Below are 15669 nucleotides of genomic sequence, written 5' to 3'. Positions count from 1 at the left end.
TCATACCATCTACAACGTCCCTATCACCCCTGGTAGTGACAGATGCCACAGCCTCCACAGGCTTCGCTGCAATTTTTGGCCACCATTGGTTTACAGGACCATGGCCTCAGGGATACTCCTAAACCCCAGGTTTACCCGGACTTCCTCCCTCTTCAAGCTATACCAGGTCATGACAGCCGCTCAACTCTGGGGTCATATCAGGACAGGACAGGCCGTGGCTTTCACCACCGACAACCGGGCCGAGGCCAATCTTGTTGATGAAGCCAGGTCTGGATCGCTCTCAGTTATGTCCTTCCTGCACGGGCTGCTGCAATTGTCTTGGCAGCACCAGTTTAATGTCCACTGTATGTTCATTCCAGGCTGCCATCTTCCGGGACATGTCTACTATCTTTGCTAGTTCGCCTTTTGGCCTTCTCCCCAACCTGCTCATACAAATAGCCATTTACTTAGCCTACTACGGGTTCTGATGGCCTAGCAAGTTCACCTACCGCAGGCCAAGTTCTGCATAGTCGTCACTTGGCTCGCTACCAACACCATTTCATCCTCCACCTTGCAGTGTCTAAAACCCAGAAATCAGGCTCCAGGATAGACGTCCATCTCTAGAAAACAAACAATGTATGCTGTCCAGTAACCATACTCGACCACCTACTGTCACTCCTACAAAAACACTCAAACTCTAGTCCCCTGTTACCTTTTTGTGCAAACCCTTGAGTGCCCGCCAGTTTTTTAAACACATGGGGTTTCTTCTACGCAGTCTACACCTCGACCCCACTCCGTACCATGGTTACTCTTTTTAGTATTGGAGCAGCCTTGGCAGCATCTTGGCATGGGTCCCAGCTCACATCATTAAGAGACTAAGCAGGTGGAACTCGCCTGGTACATCCCCAGTCCTCGGGTGGAAATGACACAAGCATTCACCGAACTTGTTCAATAAATTAAGCTAAAACGAATAAAACTACACCCCTACCTGAATGTTTTTGCCCCCTTATTTTGGTATACCGACCATCAGACCAGGGCGCACTTCAGGTCTATTTCATGTTGTAAGTCTTATCATAAATCTATTTGTTCATATCAGTATCGGCCATAGGGCTTCAACCATAAATAAATATATATATATATATATATATATATATATATATATATATATATATATAGAGGCCTTATACCTATAGAAAACTTGCAACCCATTACACAGGGACAGCAATAAAAACTGGACAGGTGCTTAAATCTTTCCATATTCCATTCAAAATGAATAAAAAAATTGCCATATATACACTTTAAAATAGCTCCTACATAATACAGGGTAATAATAAAAAAACTATTCTAGTTTCCCCCAAGTAAGTACAGTGTACCTGCGTCAATCCCCTCCCAATATAATCGGGAGACTACCACAGATTCCTTCCCTCCAGCACACTATGTGTAAAAGTCACAAAACTTCAGCTTGTCATTTGCTGAATGCTTACTTCCTGTTAGAGTGTGGATTGTACCGAGCAAGGCGTCTGGGGAAATCACACTCGTCAGTCAGTGAGTGAAGTAATCAGGGGAATTTCTAGCTGGTTTCCCCAGTACAGGACACTGACTAAGAGGGAGCTGCCACAGCTCACAGGTATTAATTCTTGTGTGACATCTAAAAGTATTCACACAGAAGAAGGAGAGAGACACGCATCAACCGGTGGCCTTCTGGGGATCGTATACCATGGCGAAACTAAAGAGTGGTGTATCTTCTTTGCCAGATGAGAACGTGTTTGTATCTGGCTACCCCACCAGTATCTGCGACCTTGTACCTGGAAACAAATACCTGTGCTGCAACTGTAACAATGTCCTGAAGAAGGCTCAACAGACGCTTTGCGGACACCGATACTGCACACCGTGTTTGGCCTGGATTATCAGGTCAGTCATACATGTGGTCTATCTGTCTCCCCTACACCACCACTGATGTTCCTGTACAATTTATCCTGAGTGGCGAAGAGGAAGGGCTCACTGTAAAAGTGTCCAAGACCTAGAAGGAGAAACAGGTTGACTCAGCCCACCAGGCTTCACCTGGTAAAATATCACTTTTGGATGGATTGGTCCTTTAATCATTTTATCATTCTTGATGGGATGGCTAAATGAAGAGCAATAGCTAACTAAAGTATTTATATTTTGGTGGGGGGGGGGGGGGGGGGGGGGTTGCTCTACGTTCCTCCTGTTCTGGTCATCGGACCACAAGCCTAGGCATTTGTTTCTGTGATCACTGATGTTCAGTGGAGCTGTTGTTTAAGCCCTTGTACACACGGTCGGACATTCAGACAACCAAATCCGTCGGATTTTGTCCAATGGATTTTGTCTGACGGATTTTGTCCGAAACTGTTGCATACACACAATCGGACAAAGTTGTCGGAAAATCCGATCGTTCAGAACGTGATGACGTTATTTCGTTACGACGGGACTACGTTCAGGCTAGTAGCCAATAGCTTTGGTCTAGGAATTTGATCTGAGCATGCGTGGCACTTTGTCCGATCGGAATCCTCTACACACAATCGGACAAAGTCCGATCGGATCATGTTGTCGGAAAATTTTATAGCCCAGCTGGAAAACTTGGGCCGTCGGATATTCCGACGAAAACAGTCCGATGGAGCCCACACACTGTCGGATTATCCGGCAACACGGTCCGATCGGACATTGTCCATCGGAATGTCCGACCGTGTGTACAAGGGCTAACACACTTGGTTACATAAAAACATTTCCAAAATTGAGAGCTCGGATCACTCAATGGAGGAATCCAATGTTTTGTAGATCTTTAGGAGCTCTTGTATTTATGGCAAGCACCACATTCGGTGGGATTTAGGTTTCCATCCGATCAACATCCTTCCTGCATGTTGGTGGGCAGACAATTGGGTGCCATAATACCTTCATTTTAGTGTTTAGGAACAGAAAAACATTTCTGATTCTGATGCTGTCACTTGCAGTCTAGCAGCAATTTGGAATTAGTGTTCCACAAGTGAATGTTATAGATTTAGAAGGGCTTCAACTAAGAAAGAATGGAGGGACTCAAGGCTGAAGATAACAAGATATACACAGTATGTAATTCATTTTATTACGCCTTCTAGCTTCATTTAGCTAACATCCACATTATACTAAAAAAATTTAAAATGACAGAGCGGAAATCAAAATTCCCTTTTAAACGGTAGGGAAATAATCAGAGTTATACCAAAATTGTCATCTGTATGTTTATCTGAACAGGAACCACGAAAGTCCCATCTGTCCCAAATGTAAACAAGGGGGCCCAGAAGCATTGACTGAGGACAGCTACCTATCAGCAGACAGGGTAAGGAACAGCAATCTGCCTTCTCCCCTAAACAGTTTTGCTACAACGTGTAACAAGCTCTACTCAGAACTGAAATATCACTTGCGTGGACTTACCCTTTAACTATAAAAAATGATACTTTCATTATGTTTAACACATTGGGACTTTTCTGTTGTGGTTTTGAATGTAAAAGGCGAGAAATTCCCCCAACTTATTACTCATCTGATTTTATTTCAGGCATTCAGTGATGCCGCTATCAATAAGGAGATCTCAGAGCTCAGAGTTCATTGTGTGACAGCAAACTGCAACTGGAGTGGAGTGCTGCGAGACTACGAGGTATGTTTTATATTAACCTCATTTTTGGATGTGTAATATATTTTTAAAATTTTGTTACATTGTAATAATATGTAATTTCTTGTTTATAATTCTCAGTATGTGCTCTAAAGCCCCGTACACACTATGAGAAAAAAAACGGAAAAGAAAAATTCCGTACGATTCACAATCATTCGATCCCAGTACAGTATGTACACGACTTTCGACATCCGATTCCGACTTTGCACACGAAAATTTCCAAAGGGACAAACTCAAATGTTTTTCTCGTACATAAACAGAACAATCGATTTTCATTTAATGTGTACCATTTTCATACGAGAAAGATCAGATATGAAAGACTGCGCGTGATCAGAAACAAATAACCCAACAAAAAGCCTTTGTCCTATGAGAATTTTCATACATTATTTCTTTCCTTGGTTCCGACTTGCTATGAAACATTGATTAAATCCAGGCAACGGTTCGCCCAATTTTCTTATAGTGTGTACCCCACTTTTGGATCCATTCACGTATGTGCAGGCTTGTGTTCTAAGTGAAGGCAGCCCATTCATTTCAATGGGCTGCCCTACCTGCAGAAACATGGGGAAAAAAGTCCCTGACCCTTTTACTTTAAAACGCACTGCACTGAATCACATGGTGCTGTGGCACCATGCAGATTTGAGCATTCAAAAGCAAGCCACGGTAAACAGCAGTGCATTTCTCTCATGTGTTGGGAGCATGCGATTGTACATGCATTTCCGAGACACAGCATGATCCTAGGCTTGAATGGACTCTACACAGTAACCTACCGTATATGCCGGTGTATAAGACGACCGGGCATATAAGACGACCCCCTAAACTTACTGTTAATCTTACATTTTTTTCTTGTACTTACCGTATAAGACGACCCCCTTCCAAGGCTTCCGACGCTTGATATTCCGTCCTTCTTGCTGGAGCAGGAGCTGGCGCCATATCCTTCTTCCTGCTTTTGCTGGAACCAATCACAGCGAGCGATGTATTCTATTAATGAATACAAAGCCTGCTTGGATTGGCAGAGGCTGTATCATCATCAGCCCGCGCCTCTCTGACTCTCAAAGCCAATCCGAGCAGGCTACAGAGTAGCCTGCTCGGATTGGCAGAGGTTGTTGCTCCAATCCGAGCAGGCTCTGTATTCATTTGAATGCATCGCTCGCTGGGATTGGCTCAGCGGTATATACTGTATGTAGCCGAAGCTACATACAGTATTACCGAACCCTCAGCAGGCATCGGAGGGGCTGATCCGGCGTATAAGACGACCCCCGATTTTCGGCCAGTTTTTTTAAGTGTAAAAGGTCGTCTTATACGCCGGCAAATACGGTATTCTCTTGTTCTGTATACTTGGATTGTGCACATTACCACTTCTCTTGCGCTATATATTTAGACTCTGCACAGTACTACTTCTCTTGAACTGTATGCTGGATGTAATTCTTAGTACCTGTTCTTTTTTTGTACATATTAATGGTACACATTATCACTGTTGGATGATACATAACGCCACTTCTCTTGTTCTGTGTAATTCTCAGTATCTGTTCCTATTCTCTATGTGTGGACACTGAACAATGTCTTGTCCCATATGCTTAGTGTAGTTTTCAGTATCTGTTCTTATTCTGTATGTATGGACACTGCACAGGACCCCTTCTCTTGTCCTATTGTATATTCTGATGTATTGTAACTCTAAAGCCCCGTACACACGAGCGGACTTTTCAACATCCAAAGTCTGACGGAATGATTCCGGATAGACTATTCGATCGTGTGTGGGCTGCAACAGACTTTTGATTCACACTTTGGTGTGATTGTGTGTGGCCAAGTCCGTTCATTCGGAAAGTCCGTCAGAACTCTGTCAGAACTCCGTCGAAAGTCTGCCGGACTTAAGTCCTGTCGTGTGTACGCGGCATAAGCCCTTGTACACACGATTGGAGATTCAGACGGAATTTATCCGTCGGACCAAATTTTCCAACTTGCCGGAAATATTTTCCGACAAAATGCTCCGATCGGACATACTCCGATCATGTGTAGAGAATTCCGATCGGACAAAGTGCCACGCGTGCTCAGATCAAATTCCTACATCAAAGCTATTGGCTACTAGCCTGAACGTAGTCCCGTCGTAACGAAATTACGTCATCACGTTCTGAACGATCGGATTTTCCGACAACTTCGTCCGACCGTGTGTATGCACCAGTTTCGGACAAAATCCGACGGATTTGGTTGTCGGAATCTCTGTGTACAAGGGCTTATGCCGCATACACACGATCGAATTGTCCGCTGGACCGCATTACCCCGTACAATTCGATCGTGGGTGGGCTCCAGCTGACTTTTTCATTGTAAAGTCCGGCGGACTTAGAAAGTAGTTTTGACTCAAAATTTGTCCGCCGGACAATCCGTTCGTCAGTGTGCTAGTCCGGCGGAATAAGAATGACGCATGCTCAGAAGCAAGTACGAGAAGGAAGCTATTGGCTACTGGCTATTGAACTTCCATTTTCTAGCCCCGTCGTACGTGCTGTACGTCATCGCGTTAGAAATCGCCGGACTTTCGGAGTGTCCTTGTGTGGCCAAGTCCCTTCGTTAGAAGGTCCGGTGGATTGTTTGCCGGTCTAAGTCTGCTGGACAATTCGATCGTGTGTACGCAGCATTAGTATTTGTTCCTATTCTCTTGGGTGATGTACAACCAAAAGATGGCTTCCGCTAGAGGGGTGGCGATTTGTGGTGCACTGGACAGCACTGTAGTTGCTAAGGAAAGCCCCATGGGGCTATTCTAAATACCAGAATGTTCCTCTCTGCAGGTGTAGTCCTGGGTTTGACCCTATTTGCCAGGAACCTCTCCTTGCACTAATTACTTACTCTAGCCAGTGGGCTTTGTCTGCCCTAGCACTAGTTCCAGGCAAACCATAATGGCTCAGGAGACGCTATTTATAAGGTTCTCAGTCAAGATGGCTGCCTGAGGTCCTACGAGGTTTCAGCATCCAGTTGGACAGCCAGCTTCTCTGAGTCCTTGATGCAGTCCATAAGGAGACAATTTCCTATTCAGACTCCTCTCCACTTGTAGCAATAGCACATGCCACCTACAGCCTCAAGGAGAACCTGCACCTACCTATACTGTATGTCTTTAGGTCTATAATTGAAATTTGTTGTTCTTCTCTTTTGTTCTATCAAGAGAAGGAGCCAGGCATGACACCATGACACTGAAATGCTGGTAAATATGATATGATGATTGAATTGTGCACAGATAAGATTACAGCCAGATAATCAGGCAGATGAATAGAACAGACTATGCAATTTAAAGTGATATTAAAGCCTCAATTTGTTTATTAAAATAGAAAAGAGGTTATACTTACCTGTTCTGTGCAACAATAGTGCTTATTGTCCCTTGCCTCCTCTTCTGGATGCCCCCTGGTGGTGCTCTTTGCTCCATAGCAATCCAGGTACTATGGGGGCACCCATGCAGACACGCTCCTGAGCCAGGCTGTGTACACCTTTAGACACAGAGTGGCTCAGCCCTACCCCCCCCCCAGCTCCCGCCTCACAGGATTTGATTGACAGCAACAGGAATTTATGGCTCCTGCTTCTGCCTGAGTCTCATGTGAGAGAAGGAAGTGAATGAGGAAGAGCTAGGAGAGGGTTAAAACCACTATCTTTTGTTTTTTTTTGTTTTTTGCAATCTGAGTCTCATTAGGTATTTTCCCCTTTACTTCCCCTTCTGCAGACTCAATGGGAAGTGAGAGGATTTTTCTTTTTAATGTGACAGAAATCCCCTTGGATGGTTGTCACAGGAATAACTTTCCCTATTGGAAGACTTCCCCTTTATTTCTGTCCTGGTGCCAACTGACTAACCCCCTTACTGTTATTCCTGATGACTTTGGTGATCAAGACAAGAAGCAAATGTGAATCTCCCTAACTGAGGAACAAACAGCGATAAAAACTAATTAACCCCTCTTTAGTTATACATTAAAATACTGCTACAATCGGTTTATAGTCAGTCAAATGTTATGCTTGTATTTGCAAATCAGAAATTCTAATTGTCTCCTTGAGATACTTTTCATGTGCCAAAAAATTATGTAGACGTAAAAAGGGAATTTCCCAACCTGTCCTACTGTTTCCTCTTGATTTGGATCCAAGAAAAAGGTACAAGTAACAGAAATATCCCCCTATCAATTGTTTACTGAATAATATCAGAATATTAAACAGTCTGCTTACCAAACTATCAGGCCCCATTCACACCTGAGCGTTTTGTAGCTTGAAGCCTGAAGCTACAAAACACTGGAGGGGAAAAAAAATCCATTATTCTCAATGGAGATGGTTCACATCTCCACTCTATGTCGCCTGAAGCCGAACGCCTAAAACTCAAACAAGTTCTGGACCCTTTTTTGTTGCTCGAATAGGGCAGATTTGGCCGTTTTTCTTCTTTTTACATTGGTGACCTTTTGCCCTGCACAAAATCGCGGCAAAATGCGGTAAAAAAAGCTGCAAAAATTGCGGTAAAAACGCTGCAAAAGCGCGGGAAAAATCGCCCAATTTTCTGCCTAAAAACACTATGCTCAGGTGTGAATGGGGTGTAAGACTGAAATGGGTACAGGCCCCTTAGACCCCTTTCACACCACACAGCTGATAGCGTGGGCGGTAAAACGCTATTTTTACCGGCGTTTTACCGCCGGATTTGCGACGCATTTCGGCCACTAGCGGGGCGCTTTTACCCCCCGCTAGCGGCCGCGAAAGGGTTAAAAACGCCAGCAATATGCCGCAATAGCGGCGTTTTGCCGGCGGGATTACAGCGCTGCCCCATTGATTTCAATGGGGAGCAGCGGTGGAGGAGCGGTAAACACACCGCTCCTTCACCGCTCCAAAGAAGCTTCTGGCAGGACTTTTTTCTGACGTCCTGCCAGCGCACCACTGTAGTGTGAAAGCCCTCTGGGCTTTCACACTAGAAACAATGGTGCAGCTTCTTTAGGGCGTTTTGCAGGCACTATTTCTAACGCTATAGCGCCTGCAAAACGCCCTGGTGTGAAAGGGGTCTTAAAGTGGTTGTAAACCCTTACAAACCACATTGACCTACAGGTAAGCCTAGATTAAGGCTTACCTGTAGGTCCAAGAAATATCTCCAAAACCTATACAGTTTAGGAGATATTTGCCCGAAGACGGGCACCGCTGTCTACGGCGCATGAGACGTAGACAGCAGCGCACAGGCGCACTAAGCGTGGCATCCTCTATAACGAAAAAGGGCCTCAATGCCGCGCGTCTCGGCTCCCGTGCGCATGCGCGGGAGTGACGTCATCGCGGTTTAGCCGAATGACAGCGGCGGAGCTGCGAGACCCACCGAGAAGATGGATGCGGCAGACTACAGGGGACAGCGGCGACTTCGCTGGCTCCTGTGTCAGGTAAGTGACACATAATGGGCTACAATGCGATTCATAGTAGTCCATTATGCTTTGCCTTTGCAGGGAATGAAAGAGGAAGTAAACCCATCAGGGTTTACTTCCTCTTTAAATTGTTCATAGAATAATGATATTGTAAACATTTGTATGCTGAGCATGCCCAGGCCCAAGTGGTCATACATAGCGGGAATTTCAGTAGATCCCTGCTAAATCAGCCAAAATTTGATCTGTGGGTGACCCTGCCTGCACCACCTGGATCGACAAATTTTGATAGAAAAATCCAAGGAGCCAGGTGGAAAACTGTCAGCTGAACAGTGACTGCATCCTATTACATGCAGTCACTGTTCATACATTTAGGGCAACTGCAATTGTCATGCTTTCTAAAATACAATTGCTGACAGCACAAGTTCCCCCATTCATGCTGTTCAGCGTGGATAAAGAAATCTTTGTGTGTATGGCTAGCTTAGCACATTTACATCTTCCTGTGTATGTGACCATTCGTCAGGACAGCCAATTGCTGCTCCAGTATACTGTAATATCATCCTGCCCCCCTTTCCCTAGAGTGTTTGTGAAATGATAAGATGATATCAGATTTTTACATCTTGTAGGATCACCAAATCCTCTGCGAATTTGCCCAAATTCTGTGCCACACTGGCTGTGAACGGACAGTGCAGCGGAGACACCTTGCCAAACACTTAGAGACCGAATGTGTCAATAATATAACAGTCTGCCCCAAATGTTCCCTGAGAATCTTCAGTACTGATTTCCTGGTAAGAATAATACATTTAAAGCTTCTAAACAGGTATAATCAATAACACTATGTAATCTATTTATCAATGTTTTAATTCAAGATTTACATATTTGCACAGATGTTCCAGTTAGAAAATGTCTGAATCTTGTAGATTGTGGCCCTGGCCCCGGCCTTCCTTTCTTCTCTTTTTTCCTCTTCTTTCGCTTCTGCCTTCTTTCTTCTTTTTTTTTTCTCATTTTCTTCATGAAGTACTTGGGGTCTCCCCCCTGAGTATATTTTACCTTCTGTCCTGGTTAACCAGTTGGCATTATATTTCCTGATTGCTGGACTAATATTATGTGTGTTTTTGGATGCTTTTTGCCCGCGTCTTTTCCATCCACATCCAATAGCTGGATCGCCTCTTTTCATTACTTTGTCAGATTTCTAATGCCGCGTACACACGATCGGAATTATGGTCGAAAAAGGTCTGATGGTTTTCCCGTCGGAATTCCGCTCAAGCTGTCTTGCCTACACACGGTCACACCAAATTCCGATTGTTTAGAACGCGGTGACGTACAACACATACGACGGAACTAGAAAAAGGAAGTTCAATAGCCAGTAGCCAATAGCTCTGGTAGTTGAATCTGAGCATGCGTGAGCTTTAGCGCGTCGGAATTACATACACGCGATCAGAATTTCAGATAGAACGTTTTTCCATCTGGAAAATTGAGAACATGCTCTCAAATTTTTGCTGGCGGGAATTCGGCCAGCTAAATTCCGATGGAGCATACACACGGTCGCATTTTCCGATGAAAAGCTTTCATCTGTCTTTTGCTGGCCGAAATTTCGTACATTTTCTCTAAGTATCACTCATATTTACTTGCTTCTCTGGTGCTATTGTTGTTTATGTAACCATTATAACTGCTTCAATAAAAATATTGAACAAGAAAATGTCTGAAACTTGGGTGAAAGTTGTGGGAATCTTGGGTGAAAACAATAAAAAACAGACCCCATTCTGTGCTTATCTTCACAGGGTCTCTGATCACTTTGGGGGATGTGTCTTCTTTTTGACATTTATTTGACATTAAGTTTTTATATAATGCTTAAAAATTTTCTATAAAAAATATTGAAATATTTATATTATTGAAATAATCGCACAAAGTATAAATAAGTACCGTATTTATCGGCGTATAACACGCGCCGGCGTATAACACGCACCCCAAGTTTAGGGGGGAATTTAAAAGAAAAAAACTTTTAGGAGGGAAGTTTAAGGAGAAAAACTTACATTTAAATGTCCATCAATGCCGCCTTATCAGTGTCATTTGCAGCCTTGCATTGCAGCCTTGTCAGTCACTTGCAACCTTGTATTTAGTCTCGTCAGTCATTTGCAGTCTTTTCTGTGGCTTTGTCATTTAAAAATGGCGCCGCCGAGATACAGAGCGGATCTCCTGTGTATCTCGGCGGCGCTCGGTAGTTCTCGCCCGCTCTCGGCGGCTTTCAGCTATTTTCGGCCGCACTCGGCTATCTCCGGCCGTTCCTGGCTATCTTCGGCCGCACTCGGCTATTTTCGGCCACAGTCAGCCGTTCTCGGCGGCTTTCAGCTTTACGAAAGCCGCAGAGAACGGCCAAGTGCGGCCGAAAATAGCCGAGAATGGGCGAAAATAGCCGAGAACGGCCGAAGATAACCGGGAACGGCCGAGTGCACCGAAAATTCCCCCGAAGCCGCAGAGAGCGGCAGAAAGGGTTAAAAATTGTGGGGGATCAGCGTATAACATGCACTCCCACTTTCCCCCTGATTTTAGAGGGAAAAAAGTGTGTGTTATACGCCGATAAATACGGTATATAAATATACACTTATATTACATGTATGGTGTGAATATTTATGTAAGTATAATACAGTGGTGTGAAAAAGTGTTTGCCCCCTTCCTCATTTCCTGTTCCTTTGCATGTTTGTCACACTTAAGTGTTTCGGAACATCAAACCAATTTAAACAATAGTCAAGGACAACACAAGTAAACACAAAATGCAATTTGTAAATGAAGGTGTTGGGCCACCCTTAGCAGCAACAACTGCAACCAAGCGTTTGCGATAACGTGCAATGAGGCTTTTACAGCGTCCTGGAGGAATTTTGGCCCACTCATCTTTGCAGAATTGTCCTAATTCAGTTACATTAGAGGGTTTTCGAGCATGAACGGCCTTTTTAAGGTGAAAAAAAATCCAAACCATCATGGCCCTGTGTGAAAAAGTGATTGCCCCCCTTGTTAAAACATACTATAACTGTGGTTGTCCACACCTGAGTTCAATTTCTCTAGCCACACCCAGGCCTGATTATTGCCACACCTGTTCACAATCAAGGCATCACTTAAATAGGAGCTGCTTGACACAGTAAGGTCCACCAGAAGATCCTTAAAAGCTACACATCATGCCGAGACCCAAAGAAATTCGGGAACAATTGAGAAAGAAAGTAATTGAGATCTATCAGTCTGGAAAGGGTTATAAAGCCATTTCCAAAGCTTTGGGAATCCAGCGAACCACAGTGAGAGCCATTATCCACAAATGGCGAAGACATGGAACAGTGGTGAACCTTCCCAGGAGTGGCCGGCCGCCCAAAATTACCCCAAGAGCGCAGCGACGACTCATCCAAGGGGGTCACAAAAGACCCCACAACAACGTCCAAGGAACTGCAGGCCTCACTTGCCTCAGTTAAGGTCAGCGTTCATGCCTCCACCATCAGGAAAAGACTGGGCAAAAATGGCCTGCATGGCAGAGTTCCAAGGAGAAAACCACTGCTGAGCAAAAAGAACATCAAAGCTCGTCTCAATTTCTCCACAACACATCTTGATGATCCCCAAGACTTTTGGGACAACATTCTGTGGACCGATGAGACAAAAGTGGAACTCTTTGGAAGGTGTGTGTCCAAGTATATCTGGCGTAGAAGGAACACTGCATTTCATAAAAAGAACATTATACCAACAGGAAAATATGGTGGTGGTAGTGTGATGGTCTGGGGCTGTTTTGCTGCTTCAGGACCTGGAAGACTTGCCGTGATAAAATGAAATATGAATTCTGCTGTCTACCAAGAGATCCTGAAGGAGAATGTCCGACCATCTGTTCGTGTACTCAAGCTGAAACGAACTTGGGTTCTGCAGCAGGACAATGATCCTAAACACACCAGCAAGTCCACCACCGAATGGCTGAAGAAAAACAAAATGAAGACTTTGGAGTGGCCTAGCCAAAGTCCTGACCTGAATCCTATTGAGATGTTGTGGTATGACCTTAAAAAGGCCGTTCATGCTCGAAAACCCTCTAATGTAACTGAATTAGGACAATTCTGCAAAGATGAGTGGGCCAAAATTCCTCCAGGACGCTGTAAAAGCCTCATTGCACGTTATCGCAAACGCTTGGTTGCAGTTGTTGCTGCTAAGGGTGGCCCAACACCTTCATTTACAAATTGCATTTTGTGTTTACTTGTGTTGTCCTTGACTATTGTTTAAATTGGTTTGATGTTCCGAAACACTTAAGTGTGACAAACATGCAAAGGAACAGGAAATGAGGAAGGGGGCAAACACTTTTTCACACCACTGTACATATCAAGTAGATAAACGGTTATGATAAGTTACTAGTATACAAATATACAGTAGTTATCATACACTAAACACAAATATAATACACAGCTCTCTAGCTGAAGAAAAACGTACCCTTTTTACTCTCATTTTGATTTCTTCCCAAAGTAGAGGATCTGTGAAACTTTTGACTATCAAAAGCGAAAGCAGTATCGTTCATGACAAGGGACTTTAAAAGCTTTCAGAAAGATATTTATGACCCTGGAAATAACTAAAGCTGGGTTACTTCTAAAGGTTAGAAGTTTCCACCTGGGACATACAAAAAAATAAATAAACACATAAGCCAAAGCAATTACAAAATCTGGAAAGACTTCAAAAAGCATTTAAAGGGCAGGTTTCGGGGACTTTCTGTCGTGCGGGTGCACTTTACAAATAGTTACATAATGTGCATTTACAACCAGGAAATATCCTTCTTCCTTTTCAGAAACACAAATGTGAAAAAAGGTCCCCAGATGATCAAATGCAGAACAAAAATGGAATGCTGGCAAAGGGGAAGGTAGGACACAATTCTGCATTTTGAGACAAAACCTTCCAATAAAGAACTGAAAATGATTCTTTACTTTTGTTGAGAAAATCCTTCTAAGCCCTTGTACACACGGTCGGAGATTCCGACGGAATGTGTCCTATCGGACCGGTTTGTCGGATAATCCGACTGTGTGTGGTCTGCATCACACTGTTTCTGTCGGAATATCCGTCGGACCCAATTTCCCAACTTGTTGGAAATATTTTCCGACAAACTGGTCCGATAGGACATACTCCGATCATGTGTAGAGAATTTTGATCGGACAAAGTGCCACGCATGCTCAGATCAAATTCCTACATCAAAGCTATTGGCTACTAGCCTGAACGTAGTACCATCGTAACGAAATAACATCATCACATTCTGAAAGATCGGATTTTCCGACAACTTTGTCCGACCGTGTGTATGCAACAGTTTCGGACAAGATCCGACGGACAAAATCCGACAGATTTGGTTGTCGAAATCTCCGACCGTGTGTACAAGGGCTAAAACCAGTTATTATTTATTGCAAGGATTTTTTTTAAGTTAAAGTCAATGTATTTTCTTTGCTACTTCTGCTATGTAGATCTAATGCCAAACGCAATTCATTTGCTAACAGAATAGTTTTCTATTAACTCCCACAACTAACTAGTCTGAACAACTGAGTTAAAAGTCAAGTTTAAAGATTTTCCTTCCAGGGTCTGCAAGAGATATATCAAGATGGTGGATAAATACCAGCAAACAGGCATAACAACAAAAAAAAAAGTTTTAGAGGGACCCTTTGTTTAAATGTAAAATATTCATGTTTCCTTTCCTTGACTTTAGTTTCTCTAAAAATAGTTTATACTTCCAAGAAAAAAGTAACAATGTCATTAACTACAACATGGAATTATTACAGAACCAGAATTCCGTTAACAATAACTGGAAGGAAAAATGTCGCTTTTCCTTGCTGGGCTGCACATACAAGGTAAGTGCGATGGACAATGAACAGAAAAACCTATTTATTCCAATTGGTGACAATTTAATGGCCAATTCTAACAGAAAATGAGCTTTTATGCCGTTAGATCCTCTATCTGTGTCTCCAAGGTAGAGATTTACCCCTTTGTTGGTGTTGGATGTCAGACAGGAGAAAAAGAAGGGAGTTTTCAAGAGAAACACAGACAGCAATAAGAAAATTATTTTAGCAGAGGGGAAACATTTTGAGTGGTTGTAAAGTCATGTGTATTAATTACTTTAATTCTCTCTGTTTTAGTTCCCTGTTCCGAACAGTGTGCGTGATTTTCTGAAATTATAACGCTAAGTACCTTCTTTGCAGAGCTCTTCTATCATGTCATGTGACCTCCCTCTGCTTCCCTTCCCGAGGGAGTACAGAGGGAGGGGTTGAGATTTCTCTCTGATAAATGCAAGTTAGCAGAGGGAGGTCACGTGTCTACACAGCAGGGATCTGCAAAGAAGGTATTTAGCATTATAATTTTAAGAATACGCTGTACTGAACAGGGACCTAAAACAGAGAGGATCAAAGTAATATATATGTTTCTTTACTTAACAAGCACTGGACCAGATTGTAAGTAATAGAATTACATGGGAAGGAGAGGGGCAGGGAGGAGATTGGCTCTCACACAGGTTATGGAAGAGATATGGAGAAAGAGAGGGAGGGGGAGATACAGAAATGCTGAGGAAATAGCTGGATGGGAGACAACTGACCACGCTATCAGAGATCAGCAGCCATGATAAATGTGGTCAGTTTACAGAGGGGGAGACAGGAACAGGCACAATCAGCCAGATATTGTACAACATGGAGAGGGACAATTGACATG

The 15669-nt window shown here is 43.5% G+C and overlaps 1 protein-coding gene across 2 annotated transcripts in view; it reads left to right on the top strand.

Moving 5' to 3' along the window:
* Nucleotides 1-1503: 1503 nt before the first annotated feature.
* The window catches only part of TRAF1 (TNF receptor associated factor 1), a 32691-nt gene continuing 18525 nt past the window's right edge, over nucleotides 1504-15669 (top strand). Inside the window, exons 1-6 of one of the 2 annotated variants that reach the window (XM_077479156.1) lie at nucleotides 1504-1890; nucleotides 3223-3307; nucleotides 3524-3622; nucleotides 9609-9770; nucleotides 13778-13849; nucleotides 14751-14819. In XM_077479156.1, the coding sequence (XP_077335282.1) occupies nucleotides 1697-1890; nucleotides 3223-3307; nucleotides 3524-3622; nucleotides 9609-9770; nucleotides 13778-13849; nucleotides 14751-14819 (681 nt within the window). In that variant the 5' untranslated portion in view covers nucleotides 1504-1696. The remainder of the gene's footprint in view (nucleotides 1891-3222; nucleotides 3308-3523; nucleotides 3623-9608; nucleotides 9771-13777; nucleotides 13850-14750; nucleotides 14820-15669) is intronic. The other variant, XM_077479157.1, reaches the window with a different exon arrangement.

Source organism: Lithobates pipiens, unplaced genomic scaffold (genome assembly GCF_037356315.1).
Source record: "Lithobates pipiens isolate NorthernLeopardFrog02 unplaced genomic scaffold, aLitPip1_a1.2 Scaffold_14, whole genome shotgun sequence".
Lineage (NCBI taxonomy): Eukaryota > Metazoa > Chordata > Amphibia > Anura > Ranidae > Lithobates > Lithobates pipiens.
The sequence above is the reverse complement of the archived record's forward strand: the minus strand, read 5'-3'. Positions and strand labels throughout refer to the sequence as shown.